We start from the raw sequence: 22,219 nt of genomic DNA, 5'->3' as shown, positions 1-22,219 counted from the left end.
TTTGTGGCTTCACCCCCTGGCCCTCCAGCGGGGTTCCCCCACTTTGGGGGTCCCTGGCAGTGCCCCCCCCCCCCCCCCCCCAGCCCTTGCACTCATCCATCTCCTCCGGGAGCCCCTCGGGGGTCTGGGGGTCAGGGACCCTGGGATGCCGTTACCCCGTTGTCCCCTGAAGCTGGGGGCAGCCGTGGGGCTGGGGGGCTGCTGTAAAATGGGGGGGGGGGGGGGGGGGGGGTACGGGGGGGGTGGGGGGGTACTGGGGAGAAGGGGGGTCCCCAATCCATGCCCGCTGCAGGCACGGGGCGGATACCGCGGGGGGCGCACCGGGAGCCCCGCTGCCCGTTCCCGGGGCTGGGGGGGGGGGGGGGGGGGGGGTTGTGAGCGGTCGGGGCGGAGAAGGGGGGGTCCGGGGGGCGGGGCCGGGCGGGGTTATGTAAGGCGGCGATTACCGGGTCCGGGGCGCGGCGCGATGGGAGCAGCCAGCAGCGGGCCGGGGCCGGCCCCGGTGCGACCCCCCCAGGTGCGTGCGGTGGCCCCGGGGTGTGTGTGTGTGTGTCTCCCCCCTCCGTTCCCCCTTCCCCATCCCCGGGATGTTCCCCCCGCTGACGGCTGCCCCCGGGTCCGCAGGGCCGCGCCGTGGGGCCGTGGGTACGGGCGCTGCTGCGCCGCGCCGGGTCGGGACCGGGACCGGGGCCGGGGCCGGGGCCGGGGCCGGTACCGGGGCTCGCCCTGGCCGCCGAGGAGCCGCCGCTGCCCGGTTGGCCGCTGCCGCAGCTCGTCTCGCTCTTCCTGCCGGAGTTCCCCGTTCGCCCCTCCGGCCGCCAGCAGCAGCTCAAGGTGCCTGCCCGGGGACCCCACCCCCACCCCCGACCTACCGGGGGGCCCGGTGCGTCCGACCGGGGAGCCCGCACCTCCCGCCGGGGGTCCCGTGCGTTATACGGCGTCCTCCGCCGGGTCCCCTCGCACCCCGGGACGGCTCCCTCTGCTTCCCAGCGGGGTCCCCGAGTGTCCCGTGCGCCCTACCGGGGTCCCCGTGCGCCCTACCGGGGTCCCCGTGAGTCCTACCGGGGTCCCCGTGCGCCCTACCGGGGTCCCCGTGCGTCCTGTGCCGCCATCCCGTGCCTCTTCGCGGGGTCGCCGCCCGTCTTTACCGGGTTTCCTTGCGCTCCGTACCGGCTCCCCGTGCACCCTACCGGAGCCCCCCGACCCTCCTACCGGGTCCCCTTCTCCCCCCACCCGTGTCCACCCGTGTGCCCCACGCCCCCTGTTCCCCAGGTCCCCGCGCGTCCCACGGGGGTACCCACGCGCCCTCCCCCGGTCCCTGTGTGCCCCCCCCCGCCTGCTTTGTGCCCCCCCCCCTCCCCCCCCAACGCCCCCCACCTCACCCCACGCAGGACCCCGCTCCCCGTGGAAGCACCCCACGGCCTGCCCCACGCCGGGCACCCCGCAGCCCGTCTCCGTGGGGGTGCTCAGCTCCCGCTCCCCCCAGATCCTGGGCTTGGTGGCCAAAGGCTCCTTCGGGACCATCCTGAAAGTGCTGGACTGCGGGCGGGAGAAGGTCTGCGCCGTCAAGGTGGGTGCTGCCCTGAGGTCCGGGGGTGCCCATCCTGCTCCGCCCCCCCCCCCCCCCTCCCCGACACCCCCATCGCCCCCCCAGGTCATGCCCAAAGTGGAGGTGCTGCGCCGCGACACCCTGAAGCAGTGCAAGGAAGAAGTCAGCATCCAGGTGAGGGGGATTGGAGCGGGGGCGGGGGGGGGGGGGATCCCACGGGCTGCAGAGGGAGGGTGGCACGAGTGGGGGCCCCCCCGGGAACCCCCCTACCCCAGGGGCCGCTCACCCTCTCTGCTTTGTGTCCCCAGAGACAGGTCAGGCACCCGTTTGTCCACGGCCTGGGGGACAGCTGGCAGGGCCAGCGCCACCTCTTCATCAGTGAGTGACCATCTGCCCGCGGGCTCGCCCTGGCCCCCCCCTCCCCCCCTTGCCCGCGCACGTGTCCCCGCTGCCCGCACACGTGTCCCCGCACACGCGCGTGCTCCCCCCGCTCTGCACGCTGCCCGCGGGGACTGAGGCGCTCGGCTGCCAGCTCCCAGCCCGCAGCCACCGCGGGGACGGGGATGGGGACGAGCGCAGCGGGGACAAACGGGCTGCTCCGGCCCCCGGGTCTGTCCTGTCACTTCTCCTGTGTCACCGCTCTGGTGGCTGTGCCACCGTGGTGCCCGCGTGGGTGCACTCCTGGTGGCTCTGTGCGCCCCAGGGGCTGTGTCACTTTGGTACACGTTTAGCCATGGTGCTTGTGTCACCTTTGTGCCCACGTAGCCATAGTGCTGTAGGGTCCACCGGGACCCTCGCATCGCTCAGGGACGTGCCACCTTTGTGGCCACAGAGCCCGTGCGGCCCTGGTGCCTGTGTCACCTTGGTGTCCCCGTGGCTCTGGAGCCCACGTCACCATAGTACAGAGTCCTGGTGCCCGCAAGGTCCTGGTGCTTGTGCCACTCGCTGCCCGTACAGACCCAGCACTCATGTCACCATAAGGCACGGCCCTCGTGGCCACGTGGCTGTGGTGCCCGTGTCACCTCGGTGCCCGTCACAAGGCCGGTGACGTGTCCTGGCAGTGTGCACCTACTGCAGCACCGGGGACCTGCACGCGCTGTGGCGCGCCGCCGGGCGCTTCGCCGAGGCCACCGTCCGCCTGTTCGCCGCCGAGCTGGTGCTGGTGCTGGGTGAGTGAGGGCTCAGCCCTCCCCGGGGGGGCAGCCGCCCGCTGGGTGCCATGGGGGCGGCAGAGGGCAGAGGGCATGGCATGGGGAGGGGACCCCCAGCTCTGATGGCTTTGTCTTGTCCCCAGTGTATCTCCACGACCTGGGTATCGTGCACAGAGACGTGAAGGTGGGTGACAGCGGGGTTGCGGGGGGACAGAGGATGGCGGGGGGGTCTCTGCACCCCCTGGCACAAATCGGCCACCCCAGCGCCTGTTTTATTTCAGATGGAGAACATCCTCCTGGATGAGAGAGGTAAGGGTCTGGTGGCACTAGGGTGGGGACACCCCATCCGTGGGGACACCCCATCCATTGTTGGGGCCCCATTCGCCGTCTTGCCCCGCAGGGCACCTCAAACTCGCCGACTTTGGCCTCTCCCGGCACCTGCGGTGGGGCGAGCGGGCCCACACCATCTGCGGCACCCTGCAGTACATGGGTAAGGGGGCGGCAGGGGGTGGTGGTGGGGACACATCCACCCCAGCCCCTCACCCCCTCATCCCCACAGCCCCAGAGGTGCTGAGCGGGGGCCCCTACAGCCACGCAGCCGACTGGTGGTCCCTGGGAGTCCTGCTCTTCGCCCTGGCCAGTGGGGAGGTGAGCTCCGTGGGGTGCAAGGGGGGAGCTAGGGGCACCCTACAGAGCCCCTAAACCTGCTCCTTGCCCCCCAGTTCCCGGTGGCACCGGCGGGGGACCATGTGGCCATGCTGGAGCGCGTCAACCGGAGCAGCTACGCGAGCCCCCCTGCACTCAGCCCCGCGCTGGCCCGGCTGCTGGCCGAGGTAGCCCTCGCCCCCCAGGTTGGGGGTCCCCAGGGGGGTCCCCGCCGCTCACCCTCCTCTCTCCTCCCCCAGCTGCTGTGCCACAACCCCCTGCGCCGCCTGCGCTACCTCCACCACTTCCAGGACCACCCTTTCTTCCGGGGGGTGACCTTCGACGCCGAACTCCTGCAGAAGGACCCGGTGGCCGTGGCCGTGGCCCCGCGCCCCCCCGTGCCCCCGTCTCCCACCCCTGACCCCTCCACCTTTGACGACTTCAACTGCGACCTCACCGCCACGGCCCCCCCGGACCGGCCCTGGCCCGGCTGAGCTGCTGCCACCACCGGACCCCTCGCATCGCTCAGGGACCCCCCAGACCTCCCCCCGGCAGCGGCTGGGCCCCCGGTGGCGGCCCCCAGCGCCGTGTGCATCTCCCCACGGGCGCAATAAACCCGGCACCCTCGGGAACCGCTGCGGATGCTCCCCGGGGGTGGTGGTGCGAGGCCGGGCCCCTTGTGCTCGGGCAGGGGCTGGGGACCAGGAAGGGAACGGGAAGGGGTCGGGGGGCGGCACGGAGCCGGTCCCCCCCCCCCCCCCACCCGGCCCCACGCGTGGCGGCTCCGTGCTGGGCGCTGCGCAGCGCCGCGGCTGTTTCCCGCCAGATGGGCGGGGCGTCGCGCGCGGCCACGCCCACTATGGTAATAACGCCCGTAGCCACGCCCACTTGCCGGTTTGGCCCCGCCCGCCCCCGCCCCGGTGACGCGTGAGGCGCGGGACCAATCAGAGCCGCGCGGGGTTTTCAAACGGGCGGCGGCGGCGGCGCGGAGCGGGCGGGAGCGGAGCGGGGCCATGCGGGCGGCGCGCGTCCCCGCCGTGAGTGCGGGGCACCGGGAGGGCGGGGGGGGGGTCCCGGTCCCGGTCCCGGTCCCGGTCCCGGTCCCGGTCCCGGTCCCGGTCCCGGTCCCGGTCCCGGTCCCAAGAGGGCTCCCTCCGTGTTCTTATTGCTGGGGGGTGCTCCAGGAATCCCCGTGCGCTGTTGCCCGGGGACGGTTGGAGGCTCCGTTAGGTCCCGGGGGGGTTCCGGTGGTGCTGCCGGTGACCCCCCCCCCCCCCGATCCCCGGTAACCCCCCGGTAATCCCCCCCCCCCCCTCAGGCGCAGCGGCGGCCCCTGCAGGAGCTGCGGCTGCAGCCGGGCGCGGAGCGCACCAGCCTCACCCCGCTGCTCCGCCGCCTGCGGCTCAAGGTCGGTGCGGGGGGGGGGGGGGGGGGGGGGGCGGGAATGATAACGGGGGGGGGGGGAAACGGGGGGTGCTGGGGAGCTCGGGGGGGGCGGCTGGGGGGTGCTGGGAGAGCTGGGATTGATGGGGGGGGCAGGTATGGGTGCTGGGGGGGTGGGGAGGTGGCTATGGGAGTGCTGGAGGGGAGGGGCAGGGTGGTCCTGGCCCCCCCCGTGTCCTGACCGCCCCCCCCCCCCCCGTGTCCCGTAGGACCATGACGGCAGCACCCCGGTGTCCTGCACCCGGCCCCCCCCCAGCCGCCTCACCCTGGGGCCCCCCGGCGGTGCTATCCTGCGCCCCCCCAGCCCGGAGCCTCCCAGCGGTGCCCCCCCAGAGCCCCCCCCAGGCAATGTCACCCCAGGGCCCCCCACCCCACCAGGGTCCCCCAGCCACGTCCCCTTGGGGGCCGAGGCACCGGAGCCCCCCCCTGCTGATACCACCCCGGGGTCCCCCAGCGGCCCCCCAGAGCCCCCCAGCAGTGCCGCCTTGGGGCCTGATGCCCCGGAGCCCCCAGGTGACACCGCCCCAGAGGCCGCCACCCCCCCAGGGACCCCCTGCAGCGCCCCCCCAGGGACCCCCAGCAGCCTTCTTTCAGGACCCTGCTTCCCTGCCCCCCCCAGCAGCACCCCCTTGGTGCCCTATTCCCCTGACCCCTCGTTCCCCCTCACCCCAGGCCCCCCCCAGCATCATCAGCTCAGCGCCCTGCAGCCCCTGCACCCCCGGCAGCCCCCCCCCGGCCCCCCCCGGCGGCACCAGCCCAGCCTCCTCCTGTGCCCCGGGCCCCCCCGGCACCTCCACCCCGCAGGAGGCTCCCTTCCACGGGTGGCGCGCGGCGCCCGCCGACCTCTCCTGCAGCCCCGTGGGACCCGAGCCCCCGTCTAGCGATGGGGGTACGGGTCTCCCCAATTGCCCCAGCACCCCTGGGACCGCCACGCCCCCAACCCCTGCCCTGCCGGAGCAGAGCCCCCCCCAAAACGAGGCAGCCGAGTTGGAGCCCGCGGGGTCTGAACCAGTGGCCACCCCCATCCCCTCGGCTGAGCCAGCGGCCGCCCCTGTCCCCACGTCGGAGCCGTCCCCGGGGTCCATATCCTGGGCGTTGCCGCTGGTGTGGCTGGAGAGGAGCCTCCACGCCTCGTCCCTGCTGGAGTCCCTGCGGCACAGCCTCCCCCTGTCTGTGCCGCGGCGGGACGTCGGCACCAGCGTCACCCCGGTGCCCGCCATGGCCACGGGCACCAGCGTCACCCCGGTGCCCGCCATATCTACTGGCACCAGCGTCACCCCGGTGTCCACCGCGGCCACCGGCACCGTCATGACCCCGCGGGAGCGCCAGGACAGGAGCACCGGCACAGCCGCACCGGCTCGCGCCAAGGACAGCGCCGCCGAGACCGACTCGCTGCTCTGGCAGTACGTGTCCCCACGGGGGTACGGGGATGTGGCACCCCCGCGGCGTCCCCTCCCCAACCCCTGGGGCTCGCTGTCTCTGTCTCCCCAGCTGTCCCCGGGAGCAGCTGAGGTCCCTGCCGCGGGCAGAGCTGGAGGGGCGGCTGGAGAGCACCCTCATCATCATCGAGGCGCTCTCGCTGCAGCTGCGCGGCTGGCAGGAGAGCCAGCGGCCGCTCCCCGCCGTGGGGCCGGCCGAGCAGCGGGACGCCCACACCCAGACGGACGTCACCCGGCCCCGGGGGGTAAGCGGGGATCCCTAGGTGGAAGAAAATTGGGGCTGCGTCCCATCACGTGCTGCTCCAGCTGCGTTATCGCACCTGGCTGCACCACCAAGCCGATTAATTTGCTGTTTTTGAGCCCTTTCCGCGGTCAAATATTGCGGCAGGCGCACGGGGAGGAGGGGATGAGCCGGTCCCGTGGGAGCGGGTGGCACAGCGCTTGCGGGGAGATGGGGAGGTGTTGGGGTGCAGAGCCTGCCCTGCCGTGCCCCCCTTTAGGAGGAGCAGATCTACCACGGCCTCTACGTGGAGCTGCGGAGGAAGACCCAGGCTCTGCAGCGGCAGCGGGGTGCCGAGCAGGACCTGGCGCGGGAGCTGGCGCGGGCGGCGGAGGCGATGGTGCGTCGGGGCGCGTGGCAAGCACGTGGGACTCAGTCGGGCACCTTACGTGCCCGGTGCCACCGGTGCTGGCATGTCCTGAGCCTCGGTGTCCTCGTCCCTTCCCCAGGACGCCTGGGCCGGGCAGGGCCTCCTGCTGCGGAGCCTCACGGAGGGCGCTCTGCAGAGCCTGCGGGACGATCGGGGAGCCCTGGCCCAGGAGGTGAGCGCACACAGCCAGGCTGGCGGCCCCGTGTCTGGCCCTTCATGGCATAGGTAGCCAGGGCAGCTGGGGTTTTTTTGGGCTCCGGGGCTGCTGGAGGCAGCTGGAAGCACCCAGCGTGTGTCTGGAGGCTGCTGGAAGCGGCTCCTCCTGCGCTCAGGCTTGTGCCACAGACGCAGCCTGGGGACATGGGCGAGGGAGCTGGCGCGTGGCAGCTGGAGGCCGTCCTGGTGCTGGCCTCCTCTCAGGGCCTCCTCTCGGGGCTGTTTTCTCTCGCAGCGGGAGCAGGTGAGGGCCCTGGTGTCCCGGTGCGCGGCCGCGCTGCAGAACGTGCCCGGCAAGCTGCGGAGCTGCCTGCAGGAGCGGGACGAGGCGCAGCAGCGAGCGGACGAAGCCCTTCGAGCCAAGGAGGAGGTAACGGGGCAGCCCGTGGGGTGCTTAGGAGCTGCCTCTGCAGCCCCCGTGTCCCATCCCGTTGATTTGGGAGTCCCACGTCCATCCGTCCATGGGGAACGGGGGGACGTGCGGCCAGGAGCAGCTGCCCCAGGAGGATGGCTCACCGTGGGAGCTGCCCCGCGGTGAGGCCGTGCCCCGAGCTGTGCCCGTCCCTCCGCAGTGTGATGCCTTCCTGGAGGCTTTCCGCTCCCACGCCAGCGCCCAGATCAGTGCCCGGGACCAGAGCCTGGCATCCCAGCGAGAGCTGGGCATGCTGCTGGAAGGTGCCATCCACCAGCAGGTACAGGATGGGTGCAGGTCCCCCCAGGTCCCTGCGGGCTCTGCGGGTGCAGCCACAGCCCCGGTTCGGGCGATGATGCTCTGAGCAGCTCTGCCACGGCCTGAGGCTGGCGCTTGCCTCCCTCTGTTCTCTTCCCTCACCCTCCTCTCCCGCAGGCGTCCCTGGCTGCAGAGGCTCAGCCCTTCCGTGAGTTCATAGACGTCACCTTTGAAAACCTGCAGGAGGAACGGAGGGCGCTGGACGACGAGGTGAGGGCTGTCCTGGCTGGGCGATGCTTCTCCGGGTACCGCGGTCGGCCCGGCTGCCAGCCCCGTCCCCTCCTGCTCTGACCCCGTTCCCCCCGGGGCTGTCCCCTCGCAGCGGGAGCAGGTGAGGGCCCTGGTGTCCCGGTGCACGGCCGCGCTGCAGAGCGTGCCCGACGCGCTGCGGAGCTGCCTGCGGGAGCGGGACGAGGCGCAGCAGCGAGCGGATGAAGCCCTTCGAGCCAAGGAGGAGGTAACGGGGCTGTGTGGTTCTCAGGGGGTTCTCTCTGGGCATGTGGGGGGATTCTATGGTGAAAGGCATATGAAAATGGCTCAGCGTGGGCTGGGAGCGGTGCTGGAGGAGCAGGGATGAGCCCTGCGTCCCTGCAGGCGTCCCACCAGCTGGAGGAGACCTCGGTGGCCCTGCAGGACGCGGTGGCTCAGGTAGAGCAGCTGACGGTGGCCAATTCACGCCTTGGTGCAGGTAGGGGAACACATGGGGGTGTCGGGATAGGGACCAGGGGAAGGCTGGAGCCGGTCCCCACGCTCACAGCTCTGCCCCTGCAGACCTGGGCACCCTGATGAAGCAGCTGGCCAGCGTGCAGCAGGAGCGGGACACGCTCCAGCAGGAGAACAAGGACCAGAAGGAGGAGATATCCTGGTGGGTTCCGCACCCCTCCGTCCTCCCCTTGTCCCCAAAATGTCCCCGTGGGGTCCCCTCACACCCATCCCATCCCATCCCCATCAGGCTGGCGAGGGAGCGGGACGCCCTGCAGCGGGAGCGCGGCGAGCTGAGCCGGGAGCTGCGGGAGGCGGCGGAGTGCCGGGAGGTAGGAGCCTGACGCTGACTGCGCCGTCACGTGCCGCCGGGTGGCAGCCGGCCAGGAGCGGGGATCAGCCCTCGGCGCTGCCATCCCGCACGTAGGGCTGCTCGCCTGGCGATGCTTCCCGCGGGGGCGCGGCTGCCGGGGATAATTCCCCTGGCTGCAGTCACGCTGCTTTGCTTTCCCTCGGGCCCGTCCCATGCCCAGGGTGCAAGTCCCTGGCCCCTCTGGGGGTTGTTTGCGGGGGATGGAGCTGCCCCTCGTCAGGGTGGGACCACACGGGGGGGCTGCAGTGGTGTACCCCCCCTACCAGCTAACTATATGCTCACGGCCGTGTCCCCCCGCAGTTCCTCGACCAGGAGAACCGCATGTCCCGCAGGCAGCTGATGGAGGTGGAGGCCAAGCTCAAGTCCACGCTGGCCGAGCTGCAGGAGTGCAGCCTGCAGCACGAGGAGCTGAAGGAGTCCCACCAGTGCCTGCAGTACGGCCCATGCCTATCAGTGCTGCTTGAACCCCTTGTTTTGGGGAAATCGGGCCCCTTGGGGTGGGGTGTGTGGCTCTGGTCGCTGCTGCTCCAGCTGAACCAGTTCCCCAAGTGGGGGGAGAGGTTGTAGGGCAACCCAAGACCTGCCAGCACCCAGTGCAGTGGGGTTTGCACCCCCTGGGTTGTGGGGGGACCCTGGAGAATGTTCCTGTCCCGCCCTAGGGGGGGAGATGCACTGTTCACGCCATCCCCCTCGTGCAGGGATGAGCGAGCCGCCCTCCTCAAGGAGCTGGAGAGCACCAAGGCCGAGCTCCTGGACTTGCAGCTCAAGAGGGAGAAGGTCTCCTGGTGCCTGGCAGACATCGCCGAGAGCAAGCTGAGGCTGCAGGAGCTGGCCGACTGCCTGCGAGCCGCCCTGGAAGAGGAGGTAGGTCGGGGCCCTGGGGGGGGCAGGAGGACGAACAAGCAGCAGGAGCAGCACCCTGACACCACACTCCTCCCTCCCAAAGGACGATGACGCCCCGGCGAGGAGCAGAACCTGGACCCCAGCACCGCGGACGCCCGCCCGCCGCACCCCGTACCGTGCCGGGGACTCCTTTGTGGGCAGCGTCCTGAAAGCGGTGTCGGGGAGAGGTGAGCTCCTCGGGGACCCCCTGGGTGGGGGGTGAGGGCTGGTCCTGTCCCCCCCACCCCTCACACAGCACCTCTGCCCTCGCCTCCCGCAGATACTGATGAAGCTGCCGGATTTGGGAGCGTACCGAGGATGAAGCCTACCAAGGATAAAATTTTTTCCACGCCAAAGCGAGCAGGTACCGCGGTGTCGCACCCCGTGCATCACGGTGGGGTTGCCCCACATATCGTCCCGTCCCCCCCACCCCAGTGACAAACCCCTGCCTGCAGAGCCCGAGGATGGCCTGATGGAGAGGGTGGCGGAGCTGAGGGCTGTGGTCTCCGACCTCTCCTTGCTGAGCACCCGCATCCAGGAGCTGGAGCAGAGCGAGTTCAAGGCGCTGCAGGCTGAGATGTGAGTCTGGGGGGGCCGGGGGTTGCTGGGCACGGACAGCACCCCGGGGTGCCTCCCACCCTGGCTCTGAGCAGAGCACTCATCCTAAAGGGCTCCCTGCAGCTGGTGGGCACAGGCCGGCCTCTGCCCCCGTGGGCTGCGGGCACCGCAGGGGATTTGGATTGTGCTCCCCAAATGCTCAGCCATGCTGTGTGTCCCCCCCCCCAGCTCCGACCTGCAGCTCAGGCTGGAGGAGGTGACTGCCGAGAGCCAGGAGAGGACGGACGCCCAGGCCGCCACCATTGCCAAGCTGAACAAGGCGCTGCGGGGCAAGCTACAGGTGAGCCCCTGCCAAAATTGGGCCAGTGCTCACCCCAGGGCAGAGCCGAACTGGGACGGGGCTGGGATCTGGGACACTGGGAATCTGGGTGACCGGCACCGTGCTGCCCCGCGGGCGCTCCGGGCTCGGATAACCTCAAATGTGAGCAACCCGGTGCCAGCCATGGGGGGGGGGGGACACGGGACACCAGGCCTGACACCGTTCCCCCCATTTTGTCCCCTGCAGAATGAGAAGGAGCTGCAGGACGTTGTGAAACAGCAGGAAGAGAAGATGCTGCAACTCATCGACAAGAGCGGGGAAGTGACGGTGCGTGTGGGGCCAGGGGGTGCCGGGGGGGTCCTGCCGGCCGCCGGGCCCCCCTCAGCATCTCCTCCCTCCACAGAGGCTGAAGGGGGAGGTCTCCCAACTGAAGCGCTCGCTGCAGCGCGCTGAGACGGAGGCCAAGGTGCTGTGGGAGGAGATGCGGGGCCAGGAGCCCAAGGTGGACGCTGCCCACGTCCAGGAGCGGGTCCTGCTGCGGCAGGAGGTGAGGCCGTGGGGAGCGGGGCCTGAGGAGAGGCCTTGTCCCCACCATGGGGAGGCCTCAGGCCCTGGGGAGACATCGTTCCCCCTCGCTCCCCTTGCAGGTGGACAAACTGCGCTTGCTGCTCCTAGAGAAGGAGGATGAGAACTTGCTGCTCTCAGACAAGTACCTGGAACAGGTACCAGGAGCTGTGAGGGGTCGTGGCAGCTCCCATCCCCTCTCTCCCACCCTACAACACCTTTCCCTGCCCTTTAATGCCTCCTGATGGCATCTCTACCCCCCCCCCAGGTCCGAGGGCTGGAGCTGAGGCTCCGTCACAGCCAGAAGCTTCTGAGGACCCACGAGGAGATGCAGGAGAAGGTGAAGGAGGTGAGCTGAGCCCTGCCAGGGCGCTCGTCCCTCCTGCGAGCGCAGCACCCCCCCGTGCTAACACCGCTGCTGTCCCCAGGTCCTGTCGTCGCTCCCTGAGGTGCCACCGGGCTGCCAGGAGCTCCCCGGCCTGCTGCGGTACCTGGGCCTGAAGCCGAGCGGTGGCAGCAAGGAAGCCACCGAGCCGCTATAGCCCGTGGTGCGCACCCTTACTGTTCTTAACTCTGTAATTATTTATTGAGTAAAGTTTTGTTGGCTTTCACCCCGCTGCCTCCCTGTGCCGTGCCTGGGACAATTGGCTCCTGCTTCCCCCCCCCGGCACTTGCTCTCAATAAGGCACCGCGTTCCCAAGGCTCCCACCCTGCCGTGCCCGGACTGACCCAGCTTCCCTCCCCGGGGCCCCCCGCTCCTCCTCCTGGCCTAGATTTCCCCCCCCAAGTTCTGTGTGTTCCCCCCCAGCTTAGGGGCGTGCGGGGAGGGCATGGGAGGCTGGATGCTGTGCCCCCACATCTGTTGTAGGGGGCCCTATAGCTCCCCCATGCAGCATCCCGGGGGGCTAGGAGTTCTCCAACCCTGAAGCCTTAAAGGGGGTATCCATAGGGTCCCCCCTATTCCCAGTGCAGCTCCAGCCTCCTCTCCCTCCCTCCCCCTTCCCTACTAGGGCAGCTCCTGTGGGATCTCCCTCCAGCCCTTCCCCGGCCCCAAGGATGCTCCCTGCCGCTGCGAGGGCCCCCCCCTGCGCCTCCCTCCGCCACCGCTGCCCGAAATAGCTGCGCTCTAACAAGTGCTCTGGTTTTTAACAGCCCCTTTCTCCCGCGGGCGGAGGGGTCACCTTCCCCTGCCCTCTACCACCACCCTGCATCCCTTTATTTACTGGGGCCGTCTTGGTGGTTCATGGCACCGCACCCCTCCTCGCTCGCAGGGGGCTGGATGTGCCCCCTAGATGTGGGGTGGGGGCTGCCTGTGCCTGGATTTGGGATGAAGGGGTGGGGGGGCACACGCTGCCCGCTCTGGATTAGGGCCGTGCCAAGCTGCTGAGCCCTCCTTTTACGGCGGGGATTCAGCAGAACTCAGCCCTGGCAGCCGGCCTGTGGGGCGAGCGGGGACACCGCTATTGTCCCCACGCCGGCTCCGGGCGGCTCTGCTGGGTGCGGGGGGGGCTGCTCCCCTGCAGAGCCCCCCCCCCCCCCGCCCCGTCCTGGGGCTGTGCGGGGATGGGGGTGGAGGTGAGGCGGGGGGGGGCGCAGGGGGGTCCCCAACACATGGGGGGTGGTACAGAGGTCCCTGCCCCGAGGTGGGGGTGACCCAGTGGGGTACCCAGGAGTGGCACGGGGGGGGTCCTGCCGCCGGGGGGGGTCACAGAGGGGTCCCTAATAGCAGCAGAGGCTGGCACTGGGTGATGTGCTTTGTCACTTCCCCGCACCCAGCAGGAAGTGACAAGGGGGTGGCACGGCTGGCTCCCCATCCCAAAGGAGGGGGGGCACACAGCGGGCTCCCCCCCCCCCCCAGCAAAAAGGGGGCGGCGCAGAGGGGGGGGGTCCCCAACTCCAGGATGGCACCGCGGGGTCCCCGGCAGCAGCGCGGGGCGCCACCGGAGGGGGGGGGGGGGGGCGCGGGGTTCGCGGGGGGGGGGCTCCGGCGTCTCGGCTGCGGTGGCGGGGGGGGGGGGGGAAGAAGGCGGGGCGGGTTGGGGGGGGGGGGGTTGCTGGGGGCCGGTCTTACCGGGTGCCGCCCGCCGGGCCCGCCCCGCCGGTCACGTAGCTCTGCGGCACCGCAGCCCCATTTACCGCGGGGCCGGAGCGCACAGCCCGCAGTCTGCGCCCGCCGCCGCCACCGGCCCTGCACGGTAACCGGGGGAAGGGGGGGGGGGGGCTGGTCCGGGAACGGGGAAATGGGGAGCCGGGGGGGGGGGGGGGGGTGAGGCTGGAAGGGATGCAGCCGGTGGGAGCGGCAGCCCCGACGGCAGCCCCGTGCGGAGCCGCCGGGACCGCGGAGCCCGTGGGGTGGGTAGGGTTTGTTTTTTTTTTTTTGGGGGGTGGGGGGGGGGACTCCGGGGCAGAGGGTTGTATGGGTATGGGGGGGTGTGAGGGGAGCCTGGGGGCACCCCCCGGACCGGAGCAGCCTCTGTGCTGCCCGGTGGGGACCGGCCCGGGGGCTGCTCGCCGTTCCCACGGTGGCGGTGTCCCCGTGGTGTCCCCCCGTCTCGGGGGGGCCCCATCCCGGGGCGCCCCCAGCCCACCCCCGGGGCAGCGCAGCGTCTGGAGCCTTTCCTCCTCCCCCCACCGCCGGGTAGCCCCATTCCCATGCACCCCCTGCCCGGGCTAGCCCCGGCCCCACGGTATCTCCATCCCCGGTGCCCCCCCGGGGGTCCTGCCCCGGCCCCCCCCGGAGCTGCTCTCCCTCAAGATGGCTGGGCTGGGGGCGGGCGAGCAGGCACCAAAATGGCTGGGAGCTCCCCGGCATCCTCCACGAGGTCCCGCTTATGCCACGCGGCCTCCCCCGGCACCGGTAGGGCCGTACGCCCCTCGGATGGGGGTCCCGGGGGGTCCCCAGTCCCCGCAGGGTGCTGGCGCGTGGCGGCCGGGGGGGGGCCGTGGCGGCGGCGCGTGACTCAGCCCTCGTCCGCCGGCAGGCACCACCACCATGACGCACCAATACCCCGCGCTGACGGCCGAGCAGAAGAAGGAGCTGTCGGACATCGCGCTGCGCATCGTGGCCCCGGGCAAGGGCATTTTGGCCGCCGATGAGTCCGTAGGTCGGTGCACAGGCGGCGGTGGGGAGGGTGGGGAGGGATCCGTCCCTTCCCCACGTCCCCGCTGTGCCGGGGCTGACGGTGCCTCGGGTGCCCGCAGGGAGCATGGCGAAGCGCCTCAACCAGATCGGGGTGGAGAACACGGAGGAGAACCGCCGGCTGTACCGCCAGATCCTCTTCAGCGCCGACAGCCGGGTGAAGAAGTGCATCGGGGGCGTCATCTTCTTCCACGAGACCATGTACCAGAAGGCGGACGACGGCACCCCCTTCGTCCAGATGATCAAAGATAAGGGCATCGTCGTGGGCATCAAGGTGCGGGGGGCATCTGATGGGTTTGGGGGTGCTCAGAGTACTTGTGCGGTGCTGGTGGGGCTCAGCCCTACCTTCCCTTTCCCTCTGTAGGTGGACAAAGGCGTCGTGCCGCTGGCCGGGACGGATGGGGAGACCACCACACAGGGTAGGTGCAGCAGGTTGGGGGGGTGAGGGTGCGAGGCTGGGGGGGCCACGGGGCTGACACGCTGCCCGGCAGGTCTGGACGGGCTGTCGGAGCGCTGTGCCCAGTACAAGAAGGACGGGGCCGACTTTGCCAAGTGGCGCTGCGTGCTGAAAATCAGCGACAACACCCCCTCTGCCCTCGCCATCATGGAGAACGCCAACGTCCTGGCCCGCTATGCCAGCATCTGCCAGCAGGTATGGGGTTGCGGCTGGGCACGGCCCCACGGGGCTGGCCGTCATCCCACAGGACAGGCATTGGCCCGTGGGATGGGCACTGACTCACGAGGCCAGGTATTGCCCCACAGCAATGGGCAGGGATCCATGGAGCTCGGTGTTACTGCAGGGCCTGGGTGTTGCCCTGTGGGGATGGGTATTGCCCTGTTGGCTGGATGTTGACCTGTGGGGTGGGTGTCACCCCATGGAGCCAGGCATTGACCCTCAGGGCTGGGAATCAACCCAGAGGCTAGGTAACATCTCTTGGGGATGGTTCTTGGCATTTAGGACAAGATGTTAGCCCAGGGGGTGGGCATCTCTTGTGGGGCCAGGTGTCACCCATGGGGCTGGGCGTTGCTCTCTGGGGCTAGACACCACCACATGGGGCCAGGCATCACCACGTGGAGCTGTGCATTACCCCACAGGCTTGGACATTGCCCATGGGGACAAGAATTGTTGCTCCTAGGCTGGGCATAACCCCACTGGGATGGGCATCACCTGTAAAGGTGGCCATTGAACCTGGGGCTGGGCATCACCCCCAAGTCTAGGCACTGCCCCACGTTGCCACGAGGCTGGAGCAATGCCCAAGGGCATCCTTGTGATGGCATCTCCCGGGTGTTTGCAGAACGGCATCGTGCCCATCGTGGAGCCGGAGATCCTGCCTGACGGTGACCACGACCTCAAACGGTGCCAGTACGTGACGGAGAAGGTAAGCAGCGGGGCGGGCAGCAGGGCGGGCACCGTGCCATGCCGTGCCGTGCCGTGGGACTCCCCGCTGCCTGTCCCCAGGTGCTGGCAGCCGTCTACAAGGCGCTGAGCGACCACCACGTCTACCTGGAGGGGACCCTGCTGAAGCCCAACATGGTGACCCCCGGGCACTCCTGCCCCACCAAGTACAGCCCCGAGGAGATCGCCATGGCCACTGTCACTGCCCTGCGCCGCACCGTGCCCCCGGCCGTGCCAGGTACCGCCACCAGCACGTGGTGGAAATGGTGGAAATCATGGCAGGGGGATGCCGTGTGGTCCCTTTGGTGCCATAACCCTGCTCTCTGCAGGTGTCACCTTCCTGTCCGGGGGGCAGAGTGAGGAGGAGGCCTCCATCAACCTCAACGCCATCAACACGTGCCCGCTGGTGCGGCCGTGGGCCCTCACCTTCTCCTATGGGCGGGCGCTGCAGGCGTCGGCGCTCAGCGCCTGGCGCGGGCAGAAGGACAACGCCACCGCCGCCACTGAGGAGTTTGTCAAGCGCGCAGAGGTGATGGGGACGGCCCCCGTGGGAGGGGATCCTAAAAGTTGTGTCCCTATGGGTGGTGGGGACACCGAGGGCCATGTCCCCATGGGAAGGGGATGCTGATGACTGTGCCCTTGGGATGGGGAACACCAAGAGTCATGTTCCTGTAGGGTGATGGAGGACACCAAGGGCCACGTCCCACAGGCTGACAGGAGACACCGAGGGCTGTGCCCCACAGCAGGGGGGATGCCGAGGACCACGTCCCCATTAGGGGCACACTGATGGCTGTCTCCATATGGGACGGGGGCAGTGAGGGCTGCGTCCCCATAGGGGAATGGGGGATGCCAAGAGCCAGGTTCTTGCAGGAACCTTCCCTGTGGGAAGGGGGATGCCAAAAGCCACATCCCATGTGGTGATGGGGAACACGAGGGTTGTACCCAGTGGGATGGGGCACACGAGGGCCATGTCCCCATGGGATGGGGCACACAGAGGGCCGTGTCCCCGCAGGCTGACGCTTCCTCTCCCCACAGGTGAACGGGCTGGCTGCGCTGGGCAAGTACGAGGGCAGCGGGGACGACTCCGGGGCCGCCGGGCAGTCCCTCTACGTGGCCAACCACGCGTACTGAGCCTCCGCCGGGCCCTGCCGGGCCCCCCTGCCCCCAGACCCCCCGCCACTGCTCACACCCCGCTTCCACCCCAGCCACCCAGGGGAAGCCGCCAGGCGGGTTGGGGACGGCGGCCCCACGCGGATGAAGGGGAGGCCTGGCTCAGCTGTCCACGGCTTGGGGGGGGCTCCGGCCAGGCCAGGCCAAGCCAAGGGTTTGGGGAGCCCCCGGCCGCGTGGGGGGGCAGGAGGGGAGGCCTGGGGGTGCCCCTGCCCCGCCGTAGCTTCTTCGCAGTGCTGCCCTCGGGGCCGCGTGTGTCGTGTTGTCGTGTGCACCCCGTGTACCAAATAGCCTAAACAACGAATAAACGGTAGAGACAGCGCCGCGACGCCTCCTCCTCCTCGCTGCCATCGCTGCCGTGAGCTGTGCCCCGTCTCAGCCTGGACTGGGGCTGGGGGGGGGTGGGGTGTGTGTGTGGAGCCGCCATGTGCCCGTTCCCAGCCCCGTTCCCCTGTTTCTGCTCAGGGTGGGCGCCCATGGGTGGGCATCGCCCCCCTCAGCACCCATTACCCCCCCCCCCAGCACCCATGGCCCCCCCTCAGCACCCATGGCCCCCCCCCAGCACCCATGGCCCCCCCTCAGCACCCATGCCCCCCCTCAGCACCCATCATCTCCCTCAGCACCCATGGCCCCCCAAAGCAGCACCCAGCTCCCGAGTCCCGCCTCCTTGCTCGCCGATTGGCTCCGCCGCACGCCCGTCTGGCCTCATCCCCGCGCCTATTGGTTGTTGTGAGGGCCGCGAGCTCTTTGATTGGCTGGGCCGGGCTCTAAGCCCCGCCCCCCGGTTGTACCGGGCAGAGAAGATGGCGGCGGTCGCGGCGGCGGCGGCGGACGAAGCAGGTACCGGGGGAGGCGGGCGGGGGCATGGCCCGGCACGGAGCTCCCCGGAGCCGCCCCCCGGGGCCCGGCTCGGGCTCTGAGCGCTGTCCCCGCAGAGCGCTCCCGGGGCCGCCGGGCCGCGCTGTGCTTCGCCGCCATCGCCGTGCTTCTGGGGCTGCCGCTCTGGTGGAGGACGACCGAGACGTACCGAGCCGCGCTGCCCTACGCGGGGATCGCCGCCTTGGGGCGGCTGCCGGTGAGGAGAGGGAGGGGTGCGGGCCCGGGGGGAGGCTGCCCGGTGCTCCCCCGGTATTCCCAGGTGGCCCCCGGTGGTCCCCGGTATCCCCCCGGTATCCTTCCAGTGTCTCCCGGTGTTCCCCCCGGTGGTCTTCCATTGGGGCCCACGGTATTCCCCCCGGTATCCTCCCCGGTATCCCCCCCGGTATCCTCCCCGGTGGCCCCTCGGTATCCCCCCCGGTATCCTCCCCGGTGGTCCTCGGTGTCCTCCCCGGTGGTCCCCGGTATCCCCCCCGGTGACACCCGGTGCCCAGTTCCAGCTCGCCGTCCCCGTCTCCGTGGTCTTCGCCCCGGGCTCGGTGCCCGCCGACCTGCCGAGGCAGCTGCCGTACCGGGACGTGCGGGAGGAGCCGGTTCCCGTCGGCTGTAAGACCCCCACCGGCCGGCATTGCCCCCGGCCCGGCTCTCAGGAGCGCCGTGGGCCTGGAGGTTCACGCTTTTATTTTTTTATTTTTTCTCATTTTCGGTTATTTTTTTCCCCACCAGCAAGAACTGACGTGGTGGCCCGCTACGAGGAGATCTACCGCAGCATCACGGCGAGGGAGGCGGCGGCGCTGGGTGCAGCTACTGCACGAGGTAGTGGGGTGAGGGATTGGGGGGGCTGCACGAGGTAATGGGGTGAGGGATCGGGGGCTGCCCGTGGCTCCTAGCACCACGTACGGTGCTTCTCCATCCTTCAGGGGCCTGAGCCAAACTCTGCTGCCCGTGCAGGAGCAGGTTTCTTGTTCTGAGGGTGGCTTAGCAGAAAATGGCTTTGCTGCCCCATGGGATGGGGAACGGAGCAAAACTCCCAGTCCCGCTAACGGTTCTGTCTTCCTCAGAGGCCGATGCTGCTCTGCACGCGCTGCAGGACGCCTCGCCGGGTTCTCTGACCGTGTACGTGGTCCCTGAAAGCTCCTCTCTGCTGCCTCAGGTAGGAGCACCCTGCGGTGCCCGTCCCTGTGCTCCTGCTGCCCCTGTGGGATGCTGCGGCTCTGGGGCAGGTTGGCGTGGAGGAAACCCCCGGTTCTCCACGCTCTCTGCCACACAGGGACGCAGAGATGCAGGTGACCTCACAAAAAAGGCCTGCAAAACCCCAGGGGGAAACAGGGAGCGCTGGGATCGGGGAGACTTGCGGGGCTGTGTCCCTTGAAGGTGCCCTGTGGGGCAGAGCTCCCTCCCTGAGCTGTTGTGGGTGGCACCGGGCTTTTTGGCACGTTGGCAGAGCCAGCCCTGCTCCCGGCCCTCACCACCGCGCCTTCCCCAGGGCACCAACGTCTACGTGGGGAAGCACCGCAGCGCCCTGGTGAGGGCCGGGCAGGGCCTGGCCGCCCTCCGCGCCCGCCTCCAGCAGCTCACGCGGGTCATGTCCTTCACGGCCAGCTCCATCGCTGCCGCCCTCGCAGACCGCGTCCCCGATGGCCAGCTCGGCCCCGACGCCCGGCGGCACTTGAAATCCAGCCTGGGTATGGACGTGTGCCCCAGCCCCCTGCCCTTTGGGAAGGCCAGCTGGCTCTCGGGGGGGGCGAAGACGCTGTTCTTGGTGTCCCTGCAGCATCTCGGGATGTCTTCTGGGGTGACAGGCCCCCAGGGTTTTCCCTTTGCCCTTGCGGGTTGCTGGGGGATGGGGTCCCTGCTGTGGTCACTGCGTGCTGGGCCACCAGAGTGTGGCCCCACGTTGAGGAGGGCCAGGGAGAAGGGGCTCAGGTCCTGCGACTCCTGGGAGCTCCGTCGTGGCCACTTGCCCAGTTTTGGTATCACAAATGGGTGGCCGTGCCGGTGGCTTACGGGGCCTGGGTGCTTCGCAGGGTACGAGATCACCTTCAGCCTGCTGAACCCTGACCCCAAGTCCCACGACGTGGACTGGGACATCGAGGGTGCCGTCAACCGCTACGTGCAGCCCGTCCTGGACAAGCTGAGCGTGGTGGCCAACTTCTCAGTTGACTCGCAGGTGAGGGCTGGGAGAGGCGATGGGGAGAGCCCGGCCGCGGCCTTGCCGGGTGCCCTGGGACGCGCTTCTCTGCCAGCAGCACCTGTGTCAACTCCCTGCAGATCCTGTACTACGCCGTGCTCGGGGTGACGCCGCGCTTTGACAAGGAGTCCTCCAGTTTCCTCCTGAGTGCTCACAGCCTCCCGCACGTCATCAACCCCGTGGAGGCCCGGCTGGGTGAGCTCCCAGCCCCACTCTCATAGGATCGGGCTCTGCTGGGGATGGGGCAGCCGTGCCTACACCCTCACCTTTCCCTCCCCGCAGCACCGTGAGCTGCCAGCCCTGACGGGAGTGGGGCTGAGACCCGCCAGGCTGGGCGCTCTGCTCGGGGCTTGCTGCTTAAGGAGAAGCAGGGCTGGGCTCTCTTACCCGTCCCTGTGGGCCAGGGGAGTTTTTTGACTCAGTCCCGCTTTAGGCTCCAGCGCTGCCTCGCTCTACCCCGTGCTGAACTTCTTGCTGTACGTGCCGGAGCGCTCCCACTCCCCCCTCTACATCCAGGACAAGGACGGAGCCCCAGTGCCCACCAATGCCTTCCACAGCCCCCGCTGGGGCGGCATCATGGTATGGGGCCCTGGTTCTGGCAGGGTTCAGGCTCCCCATCTGCAGCAAGTGCTGGTGGCACTGCCCCAGGCGTGCCTCACTGACGTGCTTTCCTGCAGATTTACAACGTTGAAGCCCCCGCTTCCCCCCAAGCCTCCCTCCCGCTGCATGTGGACGTGGACATGGTGCGAGTGATGGAGGTTTTCCTGGCCCAGCTCCGGTGAGGATGCGCTCTTCCCCACCCTGACCTCTGTGCTCTCCTGATCCACGTGCACATTAGTGGGGACAAAGCAAGCTGTGCCAGAGCCCAGCGGCTCGTCTGGGGGGCTGAGAATGGCTTTTTGTGGCCTTGTTGCTGACCACTGACCAGCCCCGCTCCCTGTTGCCTCTCCTGATGTGGGAGGTTGGTCTTGTGGGAGGCCGTCAGGTGTGGGCTGAGCCCTGTTGGGACTGAATGCACCAGAGGGGGAAGAGCAGGGAGCGCAGGCAGGACTGCGGGCTCGTGACAACGGTCTGGGACCTTCTCCCTCTGCTCCCAGGTTACTCTTTGGGATATCTCGGGAGGAGCTGCCCCCCGAGTTCCAGGTAGAGAGCCCAGGGAACAAGGGGCTGGCCGACTGGGAGCTGGACCGCCTGCTCTGGGCCCACACGGTGGAGAACATCGCCACCGTAGCCACCACCTTGACCTCGCTGGCCCAGCTGCTGGATCAGATCAGTAACATCGTTATCAAAGACGATGTCGCCTCTGAGGTAGGGCTGGGGTACCTCGGGGAGTGGAGGGGGCCAGGAGTTGCTGTCCGTGTGTGGAGGTGTGGGGCGCTGCCTGGGCCTGGGGGCTGACCGAGGTCCCCAGATGTGTATCTGTGGTCCCCGGTCTCGTGTCCTGGTCCTCTGGGGCCAGGGACTGACCGTCTGTGCTGCTCCCACGCAGGTATACCGCGCGGTGGCCTCGGTGCAGGACGCCACGGCAGAGCTGGCTGAGGGCCGCCTGCGCTCCGCTTTCCAGGCCAGCAAGGGAGCCGTCACCTCCTCGGAGCGGGCTTTCTTCGACCCGTCCCTCCTCCATCTCCTCTACTTCCCCGACGACCAGAAGTTTGCCATCTACATCCCCCTCTTCTTACCCATGGCCGTTCCCATCCTCCTCTCCCTGGCCAAGATACTGCGGGAGGCCAGGCAGCGCAAGAAGGAGCCCACCAAAATGGACTGAGCCTGACCCCGCGGTGCCCTGCCCCGGGGCTGGGGCCGTCCCTACCTCGTGGAGCGCGCTGCCGTGGCCCCGTGGTGCGCGCAGAGCCAGGCCTTGGCCCGGCAGGACTGAGGGCCCGGATGCAGGAGGGGGAAGAACGACTGCTTTTGGGGTGGGAGATGCTCTGGGTCAGGGCCCTGTGCCCTGCACTCGAAGATGCTGCTTGCGCCCCTCTTCCTCACACCGGAGAGGGGGGGGAGAGAGGGGGCTCCCTGCATGCACCCCCGGTCCTGCGCTGTGTTCAGAGGGAGCTGATGTACAAATAAAGACCCCCCCCCGGCATGCAGGGGGCTGGCGTGGGGCTCTGCCTAGCTCTTTATTTGGGGGGTCTGCGTCCTGGTTTATAGGGTATTTAGCCCAAAGCGCCTCTGGGGTCCTGTCTTCGAGGGTATTTATCCTCAAGGACCTCTGGGGTCCTGTCC

At 69.6% G+C, this 22,219-nt stretch overlaps 4 protein-coding genes across 4 annotated transcripts; 3 read left to right on the top strand and 1 right to left on the bottom strand.

Moving 5' to 3' along the window:
• Positions 1–131: 131 nt before the first annotated feature.
• Positions 132–3,719, bottom strand: LOC121058016. Its single transcript, XM_040532934.1, has 12 exons — positions 3,606–3,719; positions 3,423–3,533; positions 3,260–3,348; positions 3,102–3,190; positions 2,982–3,010; positions 2,844–2,884; positions 2,611–2,718; positions 1,858–1,927; positions 1,657–1,723; positions 1,487–1,572; positions 605–834; positions 132–201 (listed from the first exon to the last, which is right to left on the bottom strand). Exons 2-12 carry the CDS (start codon positions 3,447–3,449, stop codon positions 132–134), a joined length of 906 nt encoding a protein of 301 aa, XP_040388868.1. The 5' UTR covers positions 3,450–3,533; positions 3,606–3,719.
• A 583-nt stretch (positions 3,720–4,302) lies between these two features.
• On the top strand, positions 4,303–11,832 carry SPAG5 (sperm associated antigen 5). The gene is made up of 24 exons (XM_040532501.1): positions 4,303–4,382; positions 4,664–4,753; positions 4,998–6,191; positions 6,280–6,472; positions 6,728–6,847; positions 6,957–7,049; positions 7,329–7,463; positions 7,666–7,785; positions 7,941–8,033; positions 8,146–8,280; positions 8,418–8,511; positions 8,595–8,688; positions 8,776–8,857; positions 9,199–9,332; positions 9,597–9,762; positions 9,845–9,968; positions 10,061–10,144; positions 10,236–10,359; positions 10,567–10,678; positions 10,904–10,984; positions 11,061–11,204; positions 11,305–11,379; positions 11,490–11,570; positions 11,650–11,832. Exons 3-24 carry the CDS (start codon positions 5,002–5,004, stop codon positions 11,761–11,763), a joined length of 3,588 nt encoding a protein of 1,195 aa, XP_040388435.1. The 5' UTR covers positions 4,303–4,382; positions 4,664–4,753; positions 4,998–5,001; the 3' UTR covers positions 11,764–11,832.
• Positions 11,833–13,271: 1,439 nt separating this feature from the next.
• ALDOC (aldolase, fructose-bisphosphate C) lies at positions 13,272–17,249 on the top strand. Its single transcript, XM_040532576.1, has 9 exons — positions 13,272–13,416; positions 14,203–14,325; positions 14,423–14,634; positions 14,725–14,779; positions 14,852–15,012; positions 15,656–15,739; positions 15,820–15,994; positions 16,086–16,285; positions 16,792–17,249. The coding sequence occupies exons 2-9, from the start codon at positions 14,214–14,216 to the stop codon at positions 16,885–16,887; spliced, it is 1,095 nt and encodes a 364-aa protein (XP_040388510.1). The 5' UTR covers positions 13,272–13,416; positions 14,203–14,213; the 3' UTR covers positions 16,888–17,249.
• Positions 17,250–17,681: 432 nt separating this feature from the next.
• PIGS (phosphatidylinositol glycan anchor biosynthesis class S) lies at positions 17,682–22,098 on the top strand. The gene is made up of 12 exons (XM_040532583.1): positions 17,682–17,766; positions 17,862–18,001; positions 18,297–18,408; positions 18,529–18,618; positions 18,864–18,955; positions 19,289–19,487; positions 19,830–19,972; positions 20,074–20,188; positions 20,427–20,572; positions 20,671–20,771; positions 21,091–21,301; positions 21,483–22,098. Exons 1-12 carry the CDS (start codon positions 17,730–17,732, stop codon positions 21,756–21,758), a joined length of 1,662 nt encoding a protein of 553 aa, XP_040388517.1. The 5' UTR covers positions 17,682–17,729; the 3' UTR covers positions 21,759–22,098.
• The last annotated feature ends 121 nt before the right edge of the window (positions 22,099–22,219 follow it).

The sequence above is a fragment of the Cygnus olor genome, chromosome 20, assembly GCF_009769625.2.
Source record: "Cygnus olor isolate bCygOlo1 chromosome 20, bCygOlo1.pri.v2, whole genome shotgun sequence".
NCBI classification, from domain to species: Eukaryota; Metazoa; Chordata; class Aves; order Anseriformes; family Anatidae; genus Cygnus; species Cygnus olor.
The sequence above is the reverse complement of the archived record's forward strand: the minus strand, read 5'-3'. Positions and strand labels throughout refer to the sequence as shown.